This window comes from Cydia amplana, chromosome 17 (assembly GCF_948474715.1).
Source record: "Cydia amplana chromosome 17, ilCydAmpl1.1, whole genome shotgun sequence".
Classification (NCBI taxonomy): Eukaryota; Metazoa; Arthropoda; class Insecta; order Lepidoptera; family Tortricidae; genus Cydia; species Cydia amplana.
In genome coordinates, this window is record NC_086085.1 from 8,905,035 (window position 1) to 8,931,660 (window position 26,626).

A 26,626-nucleotide genomic window follows, 5' to 3' on the forward strand; every position below is an offset into this window, starting at 1 on the left:
TGTACAAGTTACGATTTTTTTTTTCAGTTTTGAATCAATAATTACAGGGGTGACTTAGGATTCGAAATAAGTTTTAAACAGAAAATAAATATTTTAGTAATTTGTTCTGGAGTGGTAATTCCTTGTGTTATTAGGTATAAATCGAGTGTTTAGTTGATAACTGTCAAACTAGAAGTTAAGTAGGTACTTTAGGCGGAATATACATTAGTGAATTACGAACATTATTAAAATTGAACTTCTAGCACCAGCGTTGCGTAGCGTTGGCATTTAATGAGTGAATCCCAAATAAGAATAACAATGGGAATCCTTGGAGGGTCTGTTCCCGGCAAGGGTTGCGTCGTTGCTATTTGCCAGCATTTGCGACACTTTTCAAAACCGGCGCCCTGACATTTGTCACTGCCGCTTCGGCTTTTGTCTTTTCGTTTCTAGACATTTTTCTCTAGTGAGACGGAAAAAAGTTCATTATTTAAGTAAGTTGTTTTATTGTTATAACTTGTTTTAGTTATGATTTGTTCTTAGGAATGTATGACCACTATGCCGGGGTCAGCAGAATAGTATCAGCGTCTCTAAAAGTCTCTATGATTATGATTAAAATGTACCTGCTTACAAAAATTCAAATAAGTAGGGATAGCTAGGTTACTATGCCTTTTTGTCCGTAGTGCACACTATACGTATAGTCACACTATTTTCTTCAGACAGTCAGACAATTTTCTTTGTTTAACTAACCATTCAACGTGTTTTCGTTCCGATGGGACATAAAACTGACCTTTTTTCTTTTACGCTCGTTGGATCAATCGTCGAAATATAATGTGAATTTGTCAGAAGATTGATATATCTGGTCGGAGAAAATCCAACACCTCGAGGATTGGATAAAGTTTACCTTTTTAGGAAAACAAGGGGATCCCGAGGGAGGCTGGGATTACGCAGGGCTCCTGCTCACGTGCGTATTCCAGTTCTGTTGCGGACTAAACGCGATCCGTGTAAAGCTTAACAATAAAACGGCTCTCCTCTACAAACTTTACGTAAACCTAGAATGTCCTTCTTTTTATAAAGGATCCTTTTTGGGGGATTTATTCGATGGTACCGTCATCAATCACACACGTAAACAAGCTCGGTTAAGTTAACAGGTGATTTCATCTGTGTCAGCCCGCCGATGCCGAGCGGCCATTGTTAATGTGACGACGGTCCTCTATCCATTACGCTCTGATCGTTCTCATTTTTAATCATTTGTTTTATAATATTAAGACGCACCTATACTTCCTTAATAACATGTAGCGCCACATTTGTACCGACTTGTAGAAAACTACAATTTAAATAGGTATAATCTGAAATTTATTTATTTTTTAAGTACCTAGTAATCCTATTAATGTATTTTTTAATATAATTTAACTTTATAGTAAATAAATATCTTAGACTGTTTTAATCTGAAATATAGGTTAATAAGTCATATGCTTAAGCAAGGGTGACCAAGCCTTTCTGCCCAACCTACGGTGTAGAATTTAGGCTCGGGTACAGCGGGCCTTGTTCATGTTTTCTTTAATAGACTTATGTTATATAATCCCATTAATTTTGGATCAGTTGAAACCTAATTATATTTTGTACAACTAATTTTGTTGTTTCCTCGCCGTAGATAAAAACATTGTAAGTATAAAGAATTTACATCATAACAGCTTTGGAAATTCTTTACTAAAAAACTTAAGTTAGGTGCTCAGTTTGCTGTTAGAGCTTGCTTTCTATGCTCATAATCTAATGTACTTACTCCGAGAAACAAAGCTTAAAAGCACTCAGAAATGCATGTATCCACTAAGTTAGATCTCTATCACTACAGCGTCTTCAGTTGAGAGCAAACTTTACTAGCAAGTATAAGTTTTATTCGTAAAACTTACTAGGTGGAAATATGTAATGGTAGGTATACGTAGGGGCTTATCGCTGGCTGGCAGCCACCCAAACGCCGGCAAGGCTCAGGTCTGGCTTTGCGTTCGACCACGGCTCAAGTCCGGTTAACTTAATGCCTCGGGCTACAACACATATGTATCCTCAGCTAACTTTATAAATACATAAACTTGCCGTTTGCAGGTAATTTGTACACTTTGATCCAGTGTGGAAACTTTGTTACCGACAGTCGCGTTTTTGTGTAAATTGATTCCAATGTGTTTATCAGTCACAAAAGTTAGAAAGTTTACTTTGTGCTCGCAAAGCATTTAATAATATGTACTTATGTTAAGCGATGTCGGAGTCGGTCAGAGATACGAGCAGCCAAAACTCTTTTTGGAATGCATCATCACTCCCTCGCAGCATTGAGCAAAACAGAGTTCCAAGTACATCGTAAACAATAAAGTTGTAAGAAGTAAAACAGCATTAGGCATTCGCAGAGCGTTTGGCTCGTTGAGTTTTCGAGTCACGAATCGTTAAATGAAATAAGAATCCGTCATAATTTGTCCGATAAAATGGCGAGATAAGAGAGAGCACGAAGTTTTATTAACGGCTGTAAGAGATTCACGGTGTAATGGATTTATTCGGTAAGGTACTAATTAATTTCAATCTGTTCCCGCTCCAGTAGGCGTATAATGTGGACATTAGCCAGTGCAAATTTCCACATGGGGTATTTAGATAGAATTATAATGAAAATATCTGAAGTAGCAGTTTTGCGGATCTTCTTAATTGCTTGATTAATTATTAGTCCCTGCGAGATGGGGTTAAAACGAGACAAGGGTCGTTCGAAGATCCGCAGCGCACGACATCAATAAGCTTTAATTGGCAAGAACCATCAGGGCTATTAGCTCGCCCCAATTACTCATATCACTCGATCTTCCCTTCCATCTTCTACCGAATTCTAATTGTACCTACTCTCAATCAATGAAAAAAATGTCTTGTAAACTAATTATTTTTTACGATCGAAAAACATGATGTACATAAGTATTTTAAAGAGTTATTTATTATGATTATAGATATACGAGTAAGTAAGTATTTTAGATCGATCGATCCGATTTAGACGATCCTTATTGGGAGATACTATTTCATTGTTTTTTATATTGTTGTGTGTTGACGATTCTTATTGGGAGATATTATTTGTATTATTTTATACCTACTCTATTTATATGTCACTGTAACGTCTGTTCCCATTGGAGTTAATTGTCTTTTTACTTTTTATTTATTGTCTTTATTTTTATTGTTTTTGTATTTGCGTAAGTTTTGACATTGTAAATTTATATTTTGGATTTGTAAGTATTACTCTGTCACCATAAGGGTTCCTTGATACCTGCGGGTCCTTGCAATTAAAGCAGGCAATTAACAACAATGAAATAAAAGCAAACAGTAAAGTAAACTATTTTATTTTCCATTCTGATGACATTCTGACAGATTAAATCTAAGGCTAACCCAACAGCGTTGATTAGTCCAAGTTTACCAACGTTCCTAATTTACAGTGGTGCACTTTGCTTTTAGGAATTAGAAATAAGGGATAGGAAAGGGAGGGTCGCGGTGCCGGCGCGTCGCCTCCTTTCCCATCTTGTCGATCCCTCTGACCTATAAACACACTTTCGGATTTCGCTTCATTGGACCCATAAATAAGAGATATGGATGTAAATAAACGTGTATCAATCGAATTGATATTGTTTAATTACCTAATACATTTTAGCCAATATCGTTACCATTGGTAAATATGTGCTGATATTGATAACTGTTTATAAGTTTTGTTGTTTTATTTCAGTTGAGTTACTCTAATTTATAATCAAATCAAAGAGGTTCATAAGTGAAAGCAACAGTTCAGTGTATCTCTGTGTCAATAATTATTAAAGTACCTATTTTTTTTTTAAATTATACTTTTCTTTATTTTAGGCTGGTAAATCACAAAAAAGTCAGGATCGTAGCAAATGGAAATCCGTGGTCTTTGCCTACCCCTCCGGGAAATAGGCGTGATTATGTGTATACATATTATGTATGTATGTACATATGTAAATCACTAGCATGTTCGTGAACATGGCATTTTTGATCGTTAGGTATAGGCAGGTCGTTTTTGCAACGCAAGTATTGGTAGGATGCCAAAAAAGACTTCGTCCATACCAAACGTGGATTCCGCTTAATAAATCACAGTTGGCCCAGAGAGCAACTTCGTTGGCCAGTAAACTGTTCTAATGGACAAAAGATTTCATATAGTCAATTAACAAAGTGCTCTCTCTATGATTTTTTTTACATGTATATGTCAAACGATATATAAAACCCTAAAGTCCACGAAAAAACTACATTATATACTTTTACGTAGAAGAACTTGTTACTTTGTAATATAATATTTATTTCATTTTTACCAAACTCTATCTATAATATTACATCTTAGCAAATGTCGGTAATATAATATTATAGATACTATTCGCGTGACTCGATAGGGAGAGGATCGGAAATGAGACACTCACCGCCTTTTAGTGTTTGTATTAGCTCTTCCTACCGTTTCCTCGATTTCTCCGCGTCTGTTAAATACCATTCGATGGAAGAAAAACACCCTATTGATAATCGGACCTTTATTTTTGTTAAGATCAAAAGATAGAGTGTTTCTGTTCAAAAGCTTTACAGGCAGAGTTGTGTTAATTTTAAGTTGCAAAGTTGAACACAAAAAATAAGTTAGGTATTTAGACCTTCATGTTAAAATAATTAAGTAGGTACATAAAAAACGTCTTGGTTTAGTTGGTGAACGCATATCTACGCCGAGTTTTGGTTAAGGTAAAAAAAACACCCAGTATTATTAAACTTAACTGTGAATGAGGGCTAGAAGTGACAAAGCATTGGCAGACAAAAATTAGTTTTAAGAAGTTTGATCCCTCTACACGAAGAAAAAGAAGAACTGTGAATGAAACTAACTCTACGAGTAGTCAACAGCCTTGTTCCTGATAATATTGAAAATCATGAAACCTATAAAACTCAAATATATTTTTTTTCAGTTTTAACTAATCATTTTGGTGTAATAAAAAGTGCTCTGTTCATTTAGATTTAATTTTTTATTAAGAATACTAGGAGACACCATCACTAAATAGGATAAATCTAATATCCAGAATGTTTTTCTGTTGTTGTCTGGCAGTAAATCTATTGAAGTAAAGTCAAGAGTAGTTGGGAGTTCGCATTATTGTTCGCTTTGTAAGTGGCAATTAGGAGCGTTTACAATAGCCCGCCTACATCGGTAAATATTTACGCAGCCTTTAACTACGTGAGAATGATTCGGGAATCTTTTTAAGACACGTAACAAGGTAATTCTACACATTTAAACAGCTGAATCAACATTATTCTGGACATTTATTGCCTGTTATCTTTAATGCTGTAAACTTCTAAATGTTTTACATGCCTTATCTGAATTTTACAGTTACAGTTGTATATTTTTCGATTACTATGTTGAAACTAAAGTTTAAACCACTTTCCGGTGTCTAATACAGTTGAAAATGAATAAGAATTTGGTGTACGTACATCAGTCATTTTAATTTTCAATGATAATATACATAAATAGTGATAGTGCAATGGAGCTGAACTCCTCGATAAAATCTAGAAAGGTCTCGAGAAGTAATTGATAGACGTGCAAAGGACAGGAAGTACCTACAGTTAACTATAAAAATGTGTACCAAATGAAACCAAGGAAATATTTTTGACGGTAACTTGTATTAATAAAAAATTATAGGTATAATTTATACTAGCAATGAAAGTAAAGATGGCGTTTGTTGTCGCAATGAATGAAACCACTTAAGCGTCCAGTGAGCTTGCAGTTCGCTGTCCTTTGTAACGTTAGAAGACAAATAGAAACAATCGTCTCGGTCCATCGGACGTTATGGGCGGAAACTAACCGGAACACCGACGCGTGTATCGTTGACGCGGCCTGAATTACGCTTATTATTATTTTAGATTTCATACAGCAGCTCTTTATATTTATACAATTTGTCTTTAATGCGAGTAATGTCGCCGAGTAAAGAGAATGGAAGCATTTGAAATGTGGTGCTGGAGGCGTATGGAAGGCATTAGCTGGAGATACAGGATAACGAATGAGGAGGTGCTAAAAAGAGTGAATGAAAGGAGAGCTATCCTGAACACCATTACAAATAGACGCGGATAAAGCACTTAATACGACACGACCACTTCTTTAAAACTATCCTGGAGGGGCGGATAGGATGCAAGCGGGGTAGGGGAAAACCCATACGCAGCTTTCTAGACCAAGTGAAAGAAAAAGTGGGGGTCGTGTCGTATCAGAGCTGGTAAGTCAAAGAGCTGGCGCAAGATAGGGAATGCTGGAAGATACTCCACCAACAAGAGAATAACTCTTAAGTTAATGATGATGATGATGCAAGTAATGTCAGTTCAATATCAATCTGAGATCAAGGTTTTTAAAACCAGGTTGAATTTGAAATTTATTACGCTTAAACAATTGAATCCATTACCTGCAGTAGTTTTATATTTGCTTTCATTTTAAACCTTGCAATTAATCTCAGTTTGACGTTACCATGATGTTTGATCTTACTTGGCACTGCTGAGGGCCCTGACGGTTGGGTGAGCATGGCTTGGGGCGCACTTTCTTGACGGTGGGCGAGCGTTCCAGGCCCGCCACCGCTACCGACACTGTCGCGACACTATTCGTCACGCCCGATGACGAGGATGACGTCGTGCATTCTGAAACAATAAAAATATCTGATACAATTTGGTATAGGGATTTTTTGTTGGAAGTATGTTTGCTGAGCAACTGAGGGTAACTTAGAAGTAGTGTTCGGTGCAATGCACCTTTAACACGTTTTAAGCCTCGTGCGGCGCGAGCGCGCCCTGTCAGCAAAAGACGCGTTAACCAATAATTTGCATTAACCTAAATTCAGTGTACTTTTCGGAACCATCGCGGCCGGGTGCATTCGATCACTATAACATTTCATAACATAACTTTTAACAATCATATAACTATTAACATTTTAACATTAATAAACATTTTCTCTACTTTCTCTCGACTTTTAACATTCATCGCGAACCCGCACCCGCACATGGTCCTTCGAGCCGGATCTCGCGCGTTTTGATACTGTGGTTGATAGCCGTGTGAGGTGAACGAACTTTTAAACTCAACGAGTGAGGGTTGCAGCGTTTGAAGGAGAGGAGTAGCAGAGTCTCAACAGCAACAGTGGTGGTATTGGCAGTAACAGAGCAGCGCTAAGAGATATTCAAGTAAGATCTTTCCTTATTATACTTAACCGTCGTCGGTCAAGATGGCTTACATTCAACGTCAAGGAGAGATTCAGCGGCTTATTGAGGCGTCTTTCTCGAACTTTAAAAAAGATAGTTCGGACAGGAAGACGAAGCTTGAATATTTTAAAACGCGTTTAGATACGTTAAACGAATTATGGAGCGAGTTCCAGTTTAACCATGAACAGATAAGTATGGTAGAGAGTCGGTCTAATTCGTACTTTACTAACAGGATTTATGAGAGCACTAAGGAAACGTATTCTACTTTCCACGCGAAGCTAACAGCAGGGTATCAAGCATTGTTTGAGAAGAACATGGAATCTAAGATCGACCTCAACCCGTCAGAAACGAACACGTCTACAACTCTCAACAAGGACCGGGCAGAAGCATCTGCGAAGGATGATAAACCAACATCCGTCACTGAAGTTGGAGGTAATAAACTTAGCAAACAGCAGAGGGGAACAGAAAGTAAGATGGACGAAATGATGCGAAAGCAACAAGCTAACATAAAAGCCTTTGCGCGGACCGTGAACAACATTCAGATTGACCTATTAACAGAGAAATGGGAGCTCGAGGACGCTCTCAAAACATTGGAGGCTCGTTGGTCAGTTATCGATACTTTGCATTGGGAAATGGAAAGCGAGGACTCCCAAAGTGATTCGGCGTATGAAGATATGTTCAACAAACACGAAAAAACCTACAACATGATGAAGAAAAACATTAATAAAAAAGTATGGTCTGTAAAGCATAAAGTTAAATCTACACCAGTTTTAGACATCCCTACGTTTTACGGAAATTATAATTCTTGGGTCTCTTTTAAAGATTTATTCAGTGAAGCAATTCACAATAATTCGTCCTTATCAAACGCTCAAAAAATGCAGTTTTTGAAGTCAAAAGTAAAAGGAGAAGCAGAGCGTCTAATTCAACATCTTCAGATAAGTTCGGATAATTATGTAGTTTGCTGGGAGATTCTCAACAATCGGTACAATAACACTAAGCTAATATTTAACTCGCACATGAACATACTATTTGGGCTCCCTATCATGCAGCAGCAGACTTTAGCCCAAATAAAGAAACTACATGACACGGCGACAGAGTGCCTGCATGCGGTTAAGAATTTAGGGGTAAATATTAGTACGTGGGATCCATTGGTAGTTTATATTTTAACTCAAAAGCTCGACTCTGAAACACATAAAGACTACATAGAGTCATTGAAAAACTCAAGAGAATTGCCGGTACTAAAAGATTTCTTCGATTTCTTAGAAGGAAAGTTTACAAGTCTCGAAACATCTCGCCGAAAGCAGGAACCTCTAATCAACAGAACAAACTCTCAACAGTCATCGACCTCCAACAACACGAAGAAGCCTATGCAATCATACAATAATCGTCCTTATTACAACAGCAATAGTGGAGCCAACAAAAGCAATGGAAATGTAACTATTGCAAAAACTATGCACGTTTCAAGTATCAAATGTCCGTTGTGCAAGTTTCCACACGGAATCTACAGTTGTCGACAATTTTTGCAAATGCCAATGGAAAAACGATTCCAAACGGTCAATAAACTCGCGTTATGCATAAATTGCCTATTTAGTCATAATGGAAATGCTTGCAATTCAAATAAAACATGCCAGAAATGCTCAGGTCAACATAACACATTATTACACGAAGCATGTGTAAAAAGTGCAGCAGCAGCAACTCAGTCATCGACCTCAACTTATGCAACGAATGCAATTACTTCGAATAAACAGATGGAATACGTAACAAACATTTCACAGACTTCATTCTGTGAAACTTTACTAGCTACCGCCATACTGAAAGTGCAGGCAGCAGATGGCACCTACCACACCTTCCGGGCCCTGGTAGACCCAGGAAGCCAAATTTCACTTATAACAGAACGGGCCGCTCAGATACTTAACTTAAAACGAGATAAGTGTTCTGGGGTCATCTATGGATTGGGAGAAAAAGAAAACGACTGTAAGGGCAAACTGAAAATACAATGTATGTCGATGTACAATGATTTCACATTTAATGCGAAAGTTTTTATCATGAACAAAGTTGTGAAATGCCTACCAGGCGAAACATTTTCGAGACCTTCGTGGTCCATGATACAGAATCTTAACCTGGCCGATCCAGACTTCAACGTTAGTCGTCCAGTAGATCTGCTTCTAGGATCAGTGATAAACGCTCAGATAATTTTAGATGGTAAAATAAAGGGTGAAAATGAGTTGCAGCCTCTCGCGCAAGAGAGCCAACTCGGATGGCTTTTAAGCGGAAACGACGAAGAAGAACTGGAGACCTACCATTGTAACATTATCATAAACAACTTAGAAGAGATACAACAGTTTTGGGAAGTGGAAGACATAATGGAAGAAGGAAATCTATCACAGGAAGATTTAGAATGCATAAAACATTACGAAGAAAATACAAAACGAACAGTGGACGGCAGATATGAAGTGCGTATTCCCATGAAACCAAACTTTCAAGAAAAGTTAGGAGACTCTAAAACAAAAGCGATAGCTCAATTCAAACACATGGAAAAGAAACTCCAGAAACAAAGCAAACTAGCTGAAGCATACAAAGCCTTCATGAAAGAATACAGCGACTTAGGGCATATGAAACCTGCCGTAGGCAACAACAAGGTGGAGTGCTACTATCCTCATCACATTGTGGAACGCGCAGAATCACTTTCTACCAAGTATAGAGTCGTGTATAATGCTTCCAGCAAAACATCAACAGGATACTCACTAAACGACTTAATGTACAGGGGCCCAAATTTACAAAAAGATTTACAAACACTGTTACTAAAATGGAGGCAGTACGAGTTTGTGTTCTGCGCTGACCTAGAAAAAATGTTCCGTCAGATCCTAGTACATGAGGACGACCAACCCCTTCAAAAAATCATCTGGAGAGACGAGCACGGGACACTACAATCATTTCAGCTTACAACAGTTACATACGGAACAAAAAGTGCAAGCTTTTTAGCCATGATGACGCTAAAGAAGCTAGCCCGTGACGAACGAGACAACTACCCAGAAGCCTCGAAAGTTTTGGAAGAATCATTCTACATGGATGACCTAGTACACGGTGCGCACTCCATAAAACAATCTATAAAATTAATCAACGATATAACAGTTCTATTAAAAACAGCAGGATTCAATTTGCGGAAATGGTCCTCAAACAAACAAGAAGTATTGGAACATATACAAAACAACCAAGAAAACCAAAACCTACTAATCAATTTTAAACAAGATGACATATCTAAAACACTCGGTTTAAGTTGGAATCCAGCAGAAGACATTTTTACCTTTCAATGTAAAATTGAAAAACAGAAAAACAAACCAACAAAAAGAACTCTCCTATCTGACATCTCCAAACTTTTTGACCCACTAGGCTGGCTTGCCCCGCTTAGCACAAAACTCAAAATTTTATTCCAAAAAGTGTGGAAACAGACCGTTCAATGGGATCAACCTATACCAGAGGAAATATACAGGGAATGGTCCAAAATACAGGAAGACATTCACCTAATTAATGAATGTAAAATACCCAGATGGCTATTATGTAAACAAAATGACGTGATTCAACTGCACGGGTACTGTGACGCATCAATGGAAGCCTACGCCTGTGTAGTATATGCACGGATTAAACATCAAACAAAACCAATTCTCGTCGCAGCGAAAACAAAAGTCGTCCCACACAAGAAACAATTAACACTTCCAAAGCTCGAATTAAGTGGAGCACATCTTCTTTCGAAGCTAATGGCAAAAATAAAAACATCTTTACAACAGCATACAGTGGAGACATTTGGCTGGTGTGATTCTAAAATCGTCCTTGGATGGTTGCAAGGTCAACCAAGCCGTTGGAAGCCATTTGTCGCAAATCGCGTAGAACAAATAAAGCAGGTGATGCCCGAAGAACAATGGCGCTATGTAAAATCATCAGAGAACCCCGTGGATGCTGCAAGCAGAGGACAGACAGCATCTCAATTAAAAGACAACTCCCTATGGTGGTCAGGGCCAACTTGGTTAGCTGATTTCCAGTCAGAACTTGAATGTTCTCAAAAACCAACATATACTACAACAGAAGAAGAGAAAAAATCATATGCATCGAATGTAGCGCAAAACAATAACAAACATGATGTCATATACAATTTACTAGAGAAATATAATTCTATTACAAAAGTAACACGAATCGTAGCCTACATATTGAGGGCATTCACTTTAAAGCGACAACGCTTACCAAGCTATCTCACATTACAAGAGTTGAGAAAAGCTAAATTGGCTATAATTAAATGTGTGCAAAACAACGAATTAGGAGAAGATATCGAACATTTACGTACGCAAAATAAAGTCGAAACAAGAAGCAAGCTTTTCACATTATACCCTTTCATGGACAACAGCGGTATCCTTCGAGTGGGAGGTCGCCTCGAAGAAGCGCATTTATCTTACGAGATGAAACATCCAAAAATCATTCCGAAGGAGTCACGTCTTGCTACGTTACTCATAGAACACGCACACCTGATGACACTTCACGGAGGTGCCAAGATCACTTCAAGCAAGCTGCGAGAAGAGTACTGGGTAATGGGTGGAAACAATAGGGTCAAACAACAAGTTCGAAAATGCGTCAAGTGCCAAAAAATTGATGGGAAAAAACAATATCAGCTGATGGGAGATCTTCCTGCCGCCCGTGTTAACGAAGCAAAACCATTTTTTCACACCGGAGTCGATTACACGGGATTTGTTGACATAAAAGCAAGCAAGGCGCGTGGAAGCAGAACATTGAAAGGTTACATTGCCGTTTTCATCTGCATGGTCACAAAAGCAGTACACTTAGAGCTTGTAACTGAACTAACAAGCTCAGCATTCCTGGCAGCTCTAAGGAGGATGGCCGCCAGAAAAGGAGCCCCAAAGCACCTATACTCAGATCAAGGAACCAACTTCGTAGGCGCGAATAACATTTTGAAACAACAGTGGAAGGAAATTCAAAACACATTAGATGATAACTTCTTAGCAGAAATCGCCGAAATGGACATCGAATGGCATTTTAATGCCCCGTCCTGGCCCAGCGCTGGCGGGCTCTGGGAAAGAGCAGTCAGAAGCCTAAAACACCATTTGAAACGGGTAGTGGGTGAACAAAAACTTACTTACGAACAGTACGCAACAGTTTTGGCCCAACTGGAAGCATGTCTAAATTCCCGCCCACTATGCCCCCTAACAGAAAACATTGATGACTTAAATACACTGACTCCAGCCCATTTCTTGCAAGGTAGAGCAGGAGTCACTATAATGGAAACATACGAGGACGCACGCACGAAATGGAGTTTAACACAGAAAATATTCAGTGACATTTGGAAAAGGTGGAAGTCTGAGTACTTAAGCCTACTTACAGCAAGACAGAAATGGTGCGATCCTCAGAAAAACCTTGAAATAGGCGACATAGTGGTCATACACGAAGATAATTTGCCGGCAGGAAAATGGGCGCTAGGGCGAGTAATCGACGTGCACGCAGGTCAGGACGGATATGTGAGAGTAGTAACATTAAAAACAGAAAAGGGAATACTCAAAAGACCCATAGTAAAACTATCTGTCTTGCCCCTCGAAAAGCCTAAACCAGAAAAACAACCCGCCGAACAAAACACCCTGAAACAATCAAAAACAAAAAAAACAGCCAAACGGGGATGCATGGCATCCATGTTGATGATGCTATTTTATTTCCTAACATTTTTAGCAGCCGGAAATTGCGTCAAAATGACGCCTATCAACGAAGGTCAAGGGTTGTACTTCGATAAACTGGGAACAATGCAGCTAGTTAGAGACGAGTGGAAACTAGTTGCGTACTACGACATGAGCCCTTTCTGGGAAGGGGTATCTGCATACAGAAAGTACAACGAACAATTGGAAACTATTTGTAAACAAGTAAGAAGCCTCTCACACTGTGACGTCATCCTTCTACAACTACGGCATTCGTACGATGAGCTGCAACATTACAATAAAGTATTATCCAGACATCAGCTGAAACAGCAGACACGCAAGAGACGGGGATTTGTCAACGGTGTCGGGAACCTAGCGAATACTTTATTCGGAGTCTTAGATGATAGATTCGCTCAACAATATCAAAAGGACATAAGTCTTATAAGAACAAATGAAAAACACATCGTCACAATGTGGAAAAATCAAACATCAATCGTAGAAGCCGAATATAACATGCTCTTGAGAACCAAAGACACAATACAAAAGCAACACAAGTTAATACACCAACATTTACTTTCTTTAGAAAAGGACACCACTGCAATGGAGAAAGAAATCACAGCTGCAGAGAGCATATCTCAATTTACAGTCGTAGCTATGACTGCAAATAATTTATTAAGCCACCTTAAAACAATTCAAGACATGTTATTAGAGACTATAACTAACATTTACAATGATAAAATGAACATACATATTATTAGCCCCGAGCAACTACAGAAAGAATTGAACACTATATCTGGTCAACTTTTAAGCGACCTTACCCTACCAATCGACAACACACAAACACACCTTCAAAACATCTACCAAGTATTAAAAGTTAAAGCAAGAATGACTGACCAATATATGATATTTGAGATTCGCATTCCATTAATAACTCGTGATCGTTACGATCTTTACAACATTATTCCGGTCCCGCATAGCTCAAACATAAATATGATATCTGTTATCCCCATAGAAAAATACGTAGCAATGAACCTTCAAAAGGACGCATACATGCCGTTACAAGAAAGAGATCTTGAAGTTTGTATCATACGAGACACGTTTACGTATATGTGCCCGCTTAAGGTCCCTATATACAAAATGAACACCGACCAGGATTTGTGTATAAAGGAAGAAAAGCAGAATTTAAAATGCAAAACAAGCATAGCCGCGTGCCAGAACAAGTGGATTAGCCTGTCAAAGCCAAATTATTACTTATATTTTTGTTGCGATCGGTGTCAGTTTCGAACAATATGCTCAGATCGAGTTACGGCACAAACATTGGCACGCGCTAATATTATTTATATCGAGGAGAATTGCATTGTAAAAACAGATAACTTTGCAATTCACACGCACATGAATATGCAAAGTAAAACAGATTTAAAAGACAGCATACCTACACCAGAAATCGACCCAATTAACCACATAATAAACATTACAGTCGAAAAATTCGAAAACAACAGCTTAATTTTTATGGAAAGGAATGAAGATAAAAACATACAAGAAAAAATAAAAGCGCTAAAGGAAAGTCAACTACCCGACGAGAACGACTATTCTATACATGATGTACACCACTACACTGCCATATACTGCCTTTGGATCACAATTATCATAATGGCAATTATACTAATTTGCCGGAAAAAACATTGCCAATGGAAACTTCTAGGAGCTCCGGCAACCCCAACAAATCCAGAGGAACCAGCAGCATCGGACAACATGTTCGAGAGACGCCGACCGAACCAGCCGCCGCCGCCGCCGCCCCGAGCGAGCGCGAGCGCGGCCTCCACGCCCTGCAGTGCACGGCGCACCATCACCGGTGACATTTGTAGTGATGACAAGTGTAGTGTTAGTGCGCGATATCGAGCGAAAAGTGTAAGTGAAGGAGAAATAAATAGTGCGCGAGTGAAAGTGCTTACATGTCAAACACCGGAGATGAGTGGGTCAACACATATGGACAGGGGAAGCTCCCCAATTTTAAGAAAAATATCATTCAATGAATAATATTCTAGTTTTAAGTTGATTGTACAATCACCTTGTATCATTCTTTTAACATTCCCATCTCATCTCATCGTTTGCCCCCCGCAAGATGTTCGGTGCAATGCACCTTTAACACGTTTTAAGCCTCGTGCGGCGCGAGCGCGCCCTGTCAGCAAAAGACGCGTTAACCAATAATTTGCATTAACCTAAATTCAGTGTACTTTTCGGAACCATCGCGGCCGGGTGCATTCGATCACTATAACATTTCATAACATAACTTTTAACAATCATATAACTATTAACATTTTAACATTAATAAACATTTTCTCTACTTTCTCTCGACTTTTAACATTCATCGCGAACCCGCACCCGCACAAGTAGATTAACTATTTAAAATTATTAAACCTACACTTAATATATACTGATAATAGTGAATATATGGCCGTATATGCTAGACAAATTGGTTATTTAGTATATAATTTTAACAGAATTACAATACTGAATGATTAATGCAATTTTTAAACAAATGTTATGTTATCTACTAAATAAATTTATAATTAAAAATTCAAACTACTTGATATGTTGGAAGGTTATCCGAGGCTAAAAGGTTTCTTTTTTCAAATGGTTAGTCGTATTGTCACTTGATCACACCGTTAAAAAAGTAGTTTTTTAAATTTATTATCTGACAATGTAACAAAAAAAGTGTAATTAGTATATAACAAAACCAATGTAAGTGTATTAATTTTAACAAAGGAATATATACTCGTATTTTTCTCAGTCTCTCGTTGACCACGAACGGGTTCGAAATGCCCGGATGTATTTTTAATTCAGTACCAGTTCATATATTTTGAACTTACACACATGACATACAAATGCACACTTGGTCTCCCTTGTTAGGCCAAACCCAATGCCTGGAACATGCGTGCTTACTAACTATGCTATGCACCAACCCTGATGGGTTGGTGATGGGTGTGTAATGCTTAATATAATTATATAAAAACTATCATACATTTGTTATAACGCCATTTGATATATTATTATACGTTATAATGTAATTTTTATTATACGTTTCCTTTGTTATAATTATTGTCATTTCATCTAAACTGTCATTGTTATAATGCCTATTGTAATATAATTATTAATTAGTATAAATACATGTTTTATAATGACATTTGTTATAATATATTTTTGTATAACGTAATACTTCATACAATTATATCAAATATAAATACATATATTGTATAACATTGTTTGTCATATTTCATTTAATGATAACGTAAAGTTTTACAAACTATTTAAGTTTTTATTCTAGGGAGGTCGCAGTTCTAACCTAACCTAACCAATTTTTTCACGGTTTTCAATTCTGCGAGGGCCGCAGTTCAAACTCAACCTAAACCAAAGTTCTAACCTGACCTAACCCTCCTTTTGCTAGTTAGTTATTCGTTAGTGCGGAGTCGCAGTTCTAACGTAACCTAACCCATTTATGTCATGCAACTATTATGCCACACAAATAATTATGTGATATCACTTGTTATAACAAATAATAATTATGCTTTAGAGTGTGTAATAATTATGGCAATGTATATTAGACGAAGTGTAAATATACCTTATGACCATTATACCAATAATAACATTGTGTACCGTTAATTTGGTATTACGGTAGTATGCCATTTATTACGTTATTCAAAATAACGATATATCAAACTATAATATATGAAAAGTAATTATAAAAAATGTAATGCACCCGTTGGTGATCCAACCGATGTTACAATAATTTTGTATTGTAGGTACCTACTTTTCGTATCTGTTTTGTGTGAAACCAACGTATTTTTATCTTAAATAAATCAAAATAGTCACAACTCAAACGACTACGGCCGGTCTAAATAAACATCTACCTGCATCTACACTACACCTCACAAGCAAAACCATGGTTTTACTAGACTTTTAATTAAGAGTACAATACAATACTCTTTTCTCAAAAATGGACGGCAAAGTCGACGTTGCCGGTTAAAAAATAGGTCGCGAAGTGCGTAGTTTATGGTCATTCAAAAAATTAAAAAGTTATAAACATTGCAGTCTTGATTTCGGGACTGCAATGTTGCATACAAATTCCATTATTTAACGAGTTCCAAACTTTTTAAAACTTTAAATGGCCATACCAATGAAGGCATAGGTCCATTAAACAGCCAAACAGATAATCAGCACTTATTATTATAATGTTGGTACCGCGACTAATTAGGTGTCTCAAATACGTTGGCGTATTTTCGGCAGAAAAATACACTTCTTTTTTTTTAAGGCAGCAAGCAAATTTTTTAATGGTTTTACTTTTTTCTGTGAAAATTAGAACGTTGCTTCTGTAAAATATTTCTATTTCTTGCACCATTTTTGAGAAAAGCACTATATATGACTCGGCTGGAAGGCTACTTGCTGGCTTCGGATTCAATTAAACGGACTCCCAAGGTCGTCCGTTTAAAACGAATCCTCAGCCTGCAAGTAGCTACTTCCGAACCTCGACAATAATGTACTATTATTGACCTCACATAGCTTACAATAAATGTACAGTAACACAAATCAAGACAATTGAGTATTATACTGCTTTCGTGGAATGTGTTAGTATTGGCTCTTATGCAAATAAACCCTTTGGCAATGAAATTGCGAGCCCGGCAGCCACAGTTATTACTTTGATTTCAGGGTTATTGGGACATAATTTCTGTGCCCTTAATTTTAGGCGTTCGATATTAATTTAGAGAGGACCGAATGCAAACAAAGCATGAAACAAAAGGATGAGAAAGTACAAACAGAGCGATTAAAACGTACGCCGGTAAATTTTAGAATTACTTCTCGTTTTAGACAGTCCAGGAAAAATTGTTTAGTAAGACGAAATTGAAGATTGTTTGAGTTAGCGAGCGAGCCATTCGGGCAACAATATAAATTGGTTTATTTCACTTTTGGTTTAAAAAATAACGAGTGTTATAGCAAATCATGTCGTATTCTTGGAACTATATTCAGCTTACCAAAACTAACTAAACTAAACTTCTAACTGCGTCGCGAGATCGAGATAATATGCCATTAAGGATGCCGCATTTATCAATTTTTTTTGTAGTTTTGAATTGCCATTATTGGTAAAAGTAATCATTTAATAATAATTCAATATATTGTTATTTCTTATTTAAGGATCTATTGAATACGTAATAGGTAACACGTTGATGGTAGCTGAAAAAAGTTTTGACAATAGGGATGATGACACATGTTGAATTTTATAATAAAATCTAGTAAAATAGATAGCAAATGAGCAATTTATCACAATATTGTAAATATTAAAAAAATATATGAAAATAATACAAAAATACAGCACCTGAAAGTTTCAAAATTTGAGTTTTTTTTATCTTTCAAAAACGAAATAAGTAAGGATACCATTCGATTCTTCACATTTTATACAAAAAAAAGATTGTATAGCAACTATATACATAAACGCAATATTTCACCGACAAAAATGCAATTTTCTTGTTTTGTTCATACTTCAAGATGCGATCTCAGTGACCGATTGACGTCACGTTCATATAGCGTTTTGTTCGGGGCGTTTCGCGAGTGAAATACGACTATCGGACTTTGACTATCATTTCTGCCTTTTGTATTGCTTTAATGCAATGGGTCCTATATAGACATTTGATCTTAATAACAAACCTGATTGATTGATACCATACCTAAATGAAAATTTGTCATCTGGCCTACTTAAGTATGGAGTGTCTCTCATACTTTAACATCTAAACTAGAGTCTGTTCGCAAAGAGAAGAGTCGTGGAATGTATTGGACCCCATACATTCCACGACTCTTCTCTTTCTGCACAGACTCTACCTAGAGGAATAGCATTTTTTTAAAGAAACATGTCATCTCAATACGATTTACGAGATTTTGCGTTTAAAGGTTTTTAAATGTATGGAGATGACAGCTGTCACCATACCCAAGCTATCTTTTAAGTTGCGGCTCACAAAATATTTACACCATCTTTTATTACATGACTTTGATGAAACTTTCCATTTTTCTTGGACGGAGAAACCTTAAAAAATAATACTAAATGTTATTTTTCGAACTAAATGCCCCCCATAACATCTGTCGAGTTTTTGAATAGACTACATAACAAAAAATATCGTAATGTGTCACGACGATTAAACCTTTTAGGTAGGTATAACATTTCCACGATAAAACAGTAAAAGTATGAGTTAATTTAATACACTGGCGACAATGGCGATCGGGAGCCCAGATTGCGAATCCCATTCCTACGCTAAAGACAATAGCCGATTGCACCGCAGCTAAGACACAAAGGCAGTCATATCCTGCCCTTAATCATTGTAAGCAGTCAGGGACGATCTGTGTCGAGACAGTCCAGGCTCAGGGAGCCTTAGGGCCAGATATGTATCGGGTACAATAACGCGGGGCGCATTCGGAGCGACAAATCAAACAAGGGTATAGCGGCCCGTATTGATCGGAACATTGATTCGAAGGCCTTGGGCCGTGACGGGATGTTCTTTGTCACTCCTCGGCAACCATTAGTTTGTTTATTTTGTGCAGACCGCACATCCGTCTCAGCTGGCCGATACTCCTAATGGAACGTAGAAAAATGATGTCCGATCTCTTAGAGGCGGCCGTCGAGGAAAAGTAAGTAACAAAGTAGTCGATTTTGAGCCTTCCACGTGATGAATAGGTAATGTCGTTGAAGAAAAAAGATTTCACGAACGGAGGCACTCAACGATAACATCGCTCGGACGATTTATGTCGGCCTTAGAGAGTAGGTACTCGAACCATCTTTGCTACCTTTCATATCAAATGCTCCACGGTCTACATAAGTATAAAAAAATAACGATATGTATTTTAAAACAGCCATTGGGGTGGTATCTGTGTTATCTTTCTGCTTTTGGGTAACAGGTTATGTGTAAAAATATTTTAAATAAGTATTATAATAGGTAATTTCATCAATAATTTTACAAATTTATTTAAAGTATGGACAGATTCGTATAGGTTATTCAGATCAAATTCATAACCGGTTATTACACTCAGAATTCGCCTCCTGTTCTGAGAAGGGTTATTCGTGGTAGTTTTACGGGAGAGTATGAGGCTGAAGCGGCGAGACTGCTCCCGTGGGGCTTATGTTCCGGCGGCGATAAGTTGCGTCGACGTTCATTATCGATGTGTTAAGACCTGTTTTTGCTGCAAGCTTGAAATATCGGCCGATATATTATTTACTTTGATGTTGCACGTACCTATACTTCTGAAATATCGAGTGACCAAAGTTGTGAGTTACTAAATATATATCGTAATAAATCGAAATTGTTAACTACTCGAGATTCTATTTAACTAGAGAAAACGCGTTATAATTTAAAACGGCTACCGTAAAACGGGGTGAGTAGGTTTCGCGGGGAGAGGTGGGTTATGAATGGGGAGAGAAGGTTTGAGAGGGGGGTGAGAAGGGATTTAAGGCTACTGCTACAAAAATAATGTATTCCAATTTAAAATGGAGCTATAGTAATACGTATAAAAAAAAATCGATCCAACAATCTTCCAAAATCACCTTTGTATGAAAATCCCTCTCACCCCAAATACGAGGCACTACGGGGTGAGGTGGGTGTTTTCCTCTTTATCGTCAAAGTTATGAAATGGAACTACCCAAAATAAAATAAAAACTAAAATACAAACGCCCGGAACACTTATCGAACGAGCGAGCGAACGAGCGAGCGAAGCGAAGCGAAGTTCTTACATTCGACTTTGAACACACGGCTGGCTAGGGGCACGTCCCGGCATTTCAATGTTTTTAAGCTGAACTTTCAGAGGATAGTTTGATACTCAATAACTTAAGTAAATTTGTTCTAATTTAAATGAAATTGGGTGAACGTATAGTCGAGGGCATTATATTTTAGTCATTAAATTTTGAGCTGGCTTGAACAAGAGGTTATTGAGCTAGAAGAGCTTAAAATGCTAAAAAGCCATTTGTGAGGGGTCTTGCTATTCTGGTCATTTTAATTGCAAGAAAGTATGGTCGAGTTTGGTATCAAATGAAAGTGCTCGGTTTACACATTATAATATTGTTTTTTTTAAAGATTTTTTTTGAAAATTATGACAATTTTTGAATCCAAGATGGCGGCCATGCACTGTCATTAAATCGTAATGGATATCATTTTATAGGTTTTAGGGGGCGCAGATTTCGAAAATGATGATCATTTTGGATTTCAAAATGGCGGCCATGCACTCCATGCAGTATGTTATAAAAGTCGTCATGGATATCGTTTTATAGGTTTTAGGAGGCGCAGATTTCGAAAATGATGACCATTTTGGATTCCAAGATGGCGGCCATCCAGTATGTCATAAAAGTCGTCATGGATGTTGTTTTATAGGTATTAGGGGGCGCAGATTCCGAAAATGATGACTATTTTGGATTCCAAAATGGCGGCCATGCAGTATGTCATTAAAGTCGTCATGGATGTCGTTTTATAGGTTTTGGGGGGCGCAGATTTCGAAAATGATGACCATTTTGGATTCCAAAATGGCAGCCATGCACTATGTCATAAAAGTCGTCATGGATGTCGTTTTATATGTTTTAGGGGGCACAGATTTCGAAAATGATGACCATTTTGGAATCCAAAATGGCGGACTTGCACTATGACATAAAAGTCGTCATGGATGTCGTTTTATAGGTTATAGGGGGCTCAGATTTCGAAAATGATGACTATTTTGGAATCCAAGATGGCGGCCATGCACTATGTCATAAAAGTCGTCATGGATGTCGTTTTATAGGTTTTAGGGGCGCAGATTTCGAAAATGATGACCATTTTAGATTCCAAGATGGCGGCCCTGCAGTATGTCATAAAAGTCGTCATGGATGTCGTTTTATAGGTTTTAGGGGGCGCAAATTTCGAAAATGATGACTATTTTGAATTCCAAGAAGTCGGCCATGCAGTATGTCATAACAGTCGTCATGGGTGTCGTTTTATAGGTCATGGTCATCATTTTCGAAATCTGCGCACCTGTTTCAAATAAGATATAGATGCATCCTAGTAAGTCAACAACATCTATATCTACGAGGGCTGTTTGATAAGTACCCGTTTTCCAAATGTATTAATATCACGGGCCGAAAATATGTATACAATCGTTTTAAGCCATTTTTCAGAGGTGGGAAAATTTAAAAAAAAACAGCATTCTTTTGTTTTTTTCTCATTTGACAGCGATTCAGTGAAAGCGTGAACTTAAAATTGTGAAAATGGAGAAAGAGCAGTATCGGTCTGTAATTAGATTCTTGTTTTTGGAAGGAAAAACATGTGATGAAATAAAAGTAAGAATGCAAGCGGTTTACCATGAATGTGCTCCTTCTATGACAACCGTCAGATACTGGTTTAACGAGTTTAAGCGGGGGAGAACAACCGTCTTTGATGAGGATCGCCCAGGCCGCCCAATTGAGGTGACTACAGACGATATGGTTAAGAAAATTGAAAATATCGTTTTAGCCGACCGCCGAATTGAACTTCGAGAAATCGTTGATGCTGTAAATGTTCCAATCGAGCGGGTACAAAACATATTAGAAGAAAAATTGGGTATGAAGACAGTATCGGCGAGGTGGGTGCCGCGTTTACTCACGGAGGAGCAAAAACGGAACCGACTGACTACTTCGGAGCAGTGTTTGGCCGTGTTCAAACGTAACCCGAAGGAGTTTCTGCGTCGTTTCGTGACCGTAGACGAAACGTGGGTCACCACTACCCCCCGGAAATGAAAGGGCAGTCGAAGCAGTGGATTTTACCGGGTGAACCTGCGCGAAAGATAGCAAAAATCGTTCCATCGGCTGGAAAGGTCATGGCGACCGTTTTTTGGGATTCGCAGGGTATTATACATATTGAGTTCTTAGAAAAGGGGAAAACGATAACAGGGCAGTACTATGCCAATTTATTGGATGAATTTGACGCTGGGTTGAAGGACAAACGACCCCATTTAAAAAATAAAAAAGTACTGTCTCATCACGACAACGCACCAGCTCATTCGTCTAGAGTTGTGATGGCTAAATTAACACAATTAAGGTAAATGGCCCCAAGTTCGTGTTAGTACGTTATTTCGTTAGTTTTGTTTCTGGCGCAAATAATAAGGAATACAAATATTTTTTATTCAAATTATACATATGAAAAAAATCTGTATTATTTAATCTCTTCAATAAAATAATAACCAATATTTTAGTGATTAAACTGAGAGTAATACGACGGTCGAAACTGTCAGACGGCCGCGAACAGCTGTGTTGTATGCGTGCACTTTTTTTAGGCGTAAGGTGCGCGCTCTCACTTGTTAAGCTTATAGGAAGGAAAAGCTAAACCCATTCGAAAAAAAGTTTTTGGGAGTGTTTCTGTGGGTTCCTTAGTAATTGATTTGATAAGAAAAAAGATTGAATATATGCATAGAAATACCTTAAAATTGCAAAAAATCGACTCACGAAATAGCGGTCATTATATTTTTCGTGTGTCTCCTGTTTCGTGCCACTAACGAATCAAGGATTTTCTAGATACATTTTGAGTGCTTTTTTTTAAATATAACAACGAAGATAATTAAAAAAATAAATTAGAAAACAATTAATGTATTTCATGAAGTTTCGTATGAGCGAAATTCGGTATATGTTTTTTTCACTAGAATTCTCATAAAACGAGTTTGAATGTGACCCGAGTTTAAATTTTTAAGGTATATTCCACGTATATTCTCAATTTCTCATATTAACTACTAGCACAATTTTATTTATAATTCAATTTATTTGATTTATTTTTGTGTATGTTTATATTTAACGTATAAGATAGTTACTTAATACTTTTTTTTGTAAAAAAAAAATATTTGGTAAAAAAAAGTTTTTTTTTTTAATTTTTTTATTTATATAGTTTCGGCTTTTAATCAAGTATTAAAGTACCCATATGGTTTACGAAGTCTTGGTTAACGAAGGGTGTCAAGTTTCGGCGGTTCCGCGGCCGGTTCCCTGACACTGCGGGGTTGCGTAATGCATCGCAATCATAATGTGTTTTTTAGTGTTTAGTTATATTTTTATAATATGTATGCTAGTTTTAAGGTATGTATGGGCCACTAGTTGCCTGAAATAAACTATTTCATTTTCATTTCATTTCATTTAATTCAACCATTAAAGTCGACGAGTACAAAAAGCTTTAAGCTACTTAGCTCTCAATTAATTTTTTTTTTCAATATTATTTTTAATTTGACCTTACAATTACTCGTAAGTAGGTAATTTAAAATGATTATCAGCAAATTATCACCTATTACTCTAAGAAAACTTTATTACGAAACAGGGGACACGAATTCACGAACTTAGGAGCTGAGCTAAATTTGTATCACGAAATGGGAGCCAAATAAGAGGTTCACGAAAAAATTCATATAAAAAAAAGTTTCAACTAAAACCCTCTAGTTTATACATTAAATTATTAACAAAGAACTAATATAACTTACTCAAATGCTTTCAAGGTGTTGATATGCTTAGTAATATTTAAAAAAAATGCTTGGTAATATACAAACTCTCAAGAGCCTTAACCTGCCGAAACAGGGACCCTTTACCTTACGCTACGCCCTATTGCCTTACCCCCCGTATTCTCCAGATTTGACCCCATGCGATTTATTTTTGTTTCCCAACCTGAAAAAATGGCTCGGTGGTAAGCGATTTGGATCAAATGACGAAGTCATTGCCGCCACAGAGGCCTATTTTAATGACTTTCCGAATTCATACTTTTTGGATGGTTTATTGAAGCTTGAATATAGGTGGAACAAGTGTATAGAGTTAAAAGGAGACTATGAAAAAAATAAATGCATATAAACAAAAACAACTGATTATTTTTTTCATAAACGGGTACTTATCAAACAGCCCTCGTACTATCGAAATGTACTTTTGATAGTAGTAGTACGAAATGTAATCTGAAAGGAATCAAGTAATGCATTCCTGTAATGAGGAATCGACATTGATTCCAATTACTAGTAATTGTAATATTCGAGAAATTGATTCCTGATTCCTCAAATGGAATTGTACTTAGTAATTCGGTATTGTTACATTACAAAGTACCTAATCTGGGAATCGGTAATCAGATTAAAAAGTAATTTCAAGTAATCGTGGAATCAGGATTCAATTACGAAATGCCCATCTCGGACTAAGTAGCACTGCATTCAATTGATCTTTTTGACGAACCGCGAGTTCTCAGTTCGGGGCGAACTACTAGTTATATACACCATTCAGTTTTCATATGTAAAAATAAAATGTTATCGAGGTTTGAATTCAGTTTTGACCCTACTCACCCCATTTTACGGTACTACATTTCCAGTACGGGTACCATGAAACTTGACGTTTACTCGTTCGGACTGATGTAACGGTGCGATCGAGAGGGAATGCGATTGAGTTCACGCAGTCGCTAGCGTAAATGTCAAATATCAACTCATGGTACCTACACGGTCGCGTTTTACAAATCAACAAAGTGACAAGTGCACTTTTTGCGTTTTTTCTAACAAATATGAATATACCACGATCATAACAGCGAACCTTTTACGTTGAAGCTTTATACAACGCAATAGGTACATACTGCCGTATTCGAACTTCAAGATATTTACAAGAGACGACACGTACTAGATCCATTCTAGATACGTTATAGTTTAGATTTCAACTAGTTCTCTTTTGCAGCGCAAATCGAGCAACCATGTCACTTTTACGTTAGATAGAGTTAGATATCTATTAGATATGAATCGGATCTCTAAGCCATATCTTGTGGAAATCGTTCAAGAGTATCTCCAGAAACACGCAAATGTCAAATTTGACAGGTTAGATCTTAAACATATCGTTATCGTATCTTGGCGATGTCTATTTCAAAATCCGAATCGGGCCCTTCGTCTTTCGATTAAAGGTTGACTGTTTTTGATGCCCGAAAAAATGATTTGCCAATCTAGAAAAGAAGTGAAACTTAATAGAAACTATCTTGTTAAGTATAAGATATTGCTCGCAATGCACTTCATTCGCAAAAACATAGAAGTTTGCATTAAAGTAGATACAATTTTATTTACTTTTTGAAAGTTTTCGTATTATTCAATTAGCTAATAAGTGGGGTTCATTTACTTGTAAGTATTTATACAATTAACTCCAGAGGGGTGAAAGGCTCGTCTGGCCGCCTTAAGTGTTTGCATCTTGTTTGACCCTATTAAGAGTACAATTGATTTCTTATAGGTAGTTTCAGCGCTATCGATTAGAAGTCATTGCCTTCTTTTTCAAACTTGGCTTTAGAAAATAAATTTAGCAATTTGATTCGTCTTGTTGGAAATTTGAACTACGATTTTAATAGTTTCAACTTTAGTGATTTATATTATTATGCAAATTTAATCTTAACAGATGAAAGGGACACTTATAAATCATTAAGTTCATTCAATTAAAGTAAGTAAGGTATGGTAAGGTAAGGTAATTGTGTTATTTATTTCGTCTAACTGAGTTATTATTATTAGTTAGGTAGTAAATCTTAAAATTTTCAATGTCACATGTCACAGTTGAGTAATATGACTAATATGTATTTCATATCTTTCCTAAATCTGATTTGTAGTCCAGTTAACCAAAATAAGGTTACCAATTTTATATTGTTGGTATCTATTGTAAAGTTCCATCAAATATAGCATTTAGAATTTGTCATAAAATAGCCTTTGACCCAAAACCGGCAGACAAAGAAGTGAATAAACGTTGAGATTGGAAAATT

At 37.1% G+C, this 26,626-nt stretch overlaps 1 protein-coding gene across 2 annotated transcripts in view; it reads right to left on the bottom strand.

The window, feature by feature from the left end:
- The window catches only part of LOC134655917 (zinc finger protein GLI1-like), a 264,248-nt gene that overhangs the window by 64,121 nt on the left and 173,501 nt on the right, over positions 1–26,626 (bottom strand). For both annotated transcript variants that reach the window (XM_063511421.1, XM_063511422.1), the window contains exon 5: positions 6,488–6,636. In XM_063511421.1, the coding sequence (XP_063367491.1) occupies positions 6,488–6,636 (149 nt within the window). The remainder of the gene's footprint in view (positions 1–6,487; positions 6,637–26,626) is intronic.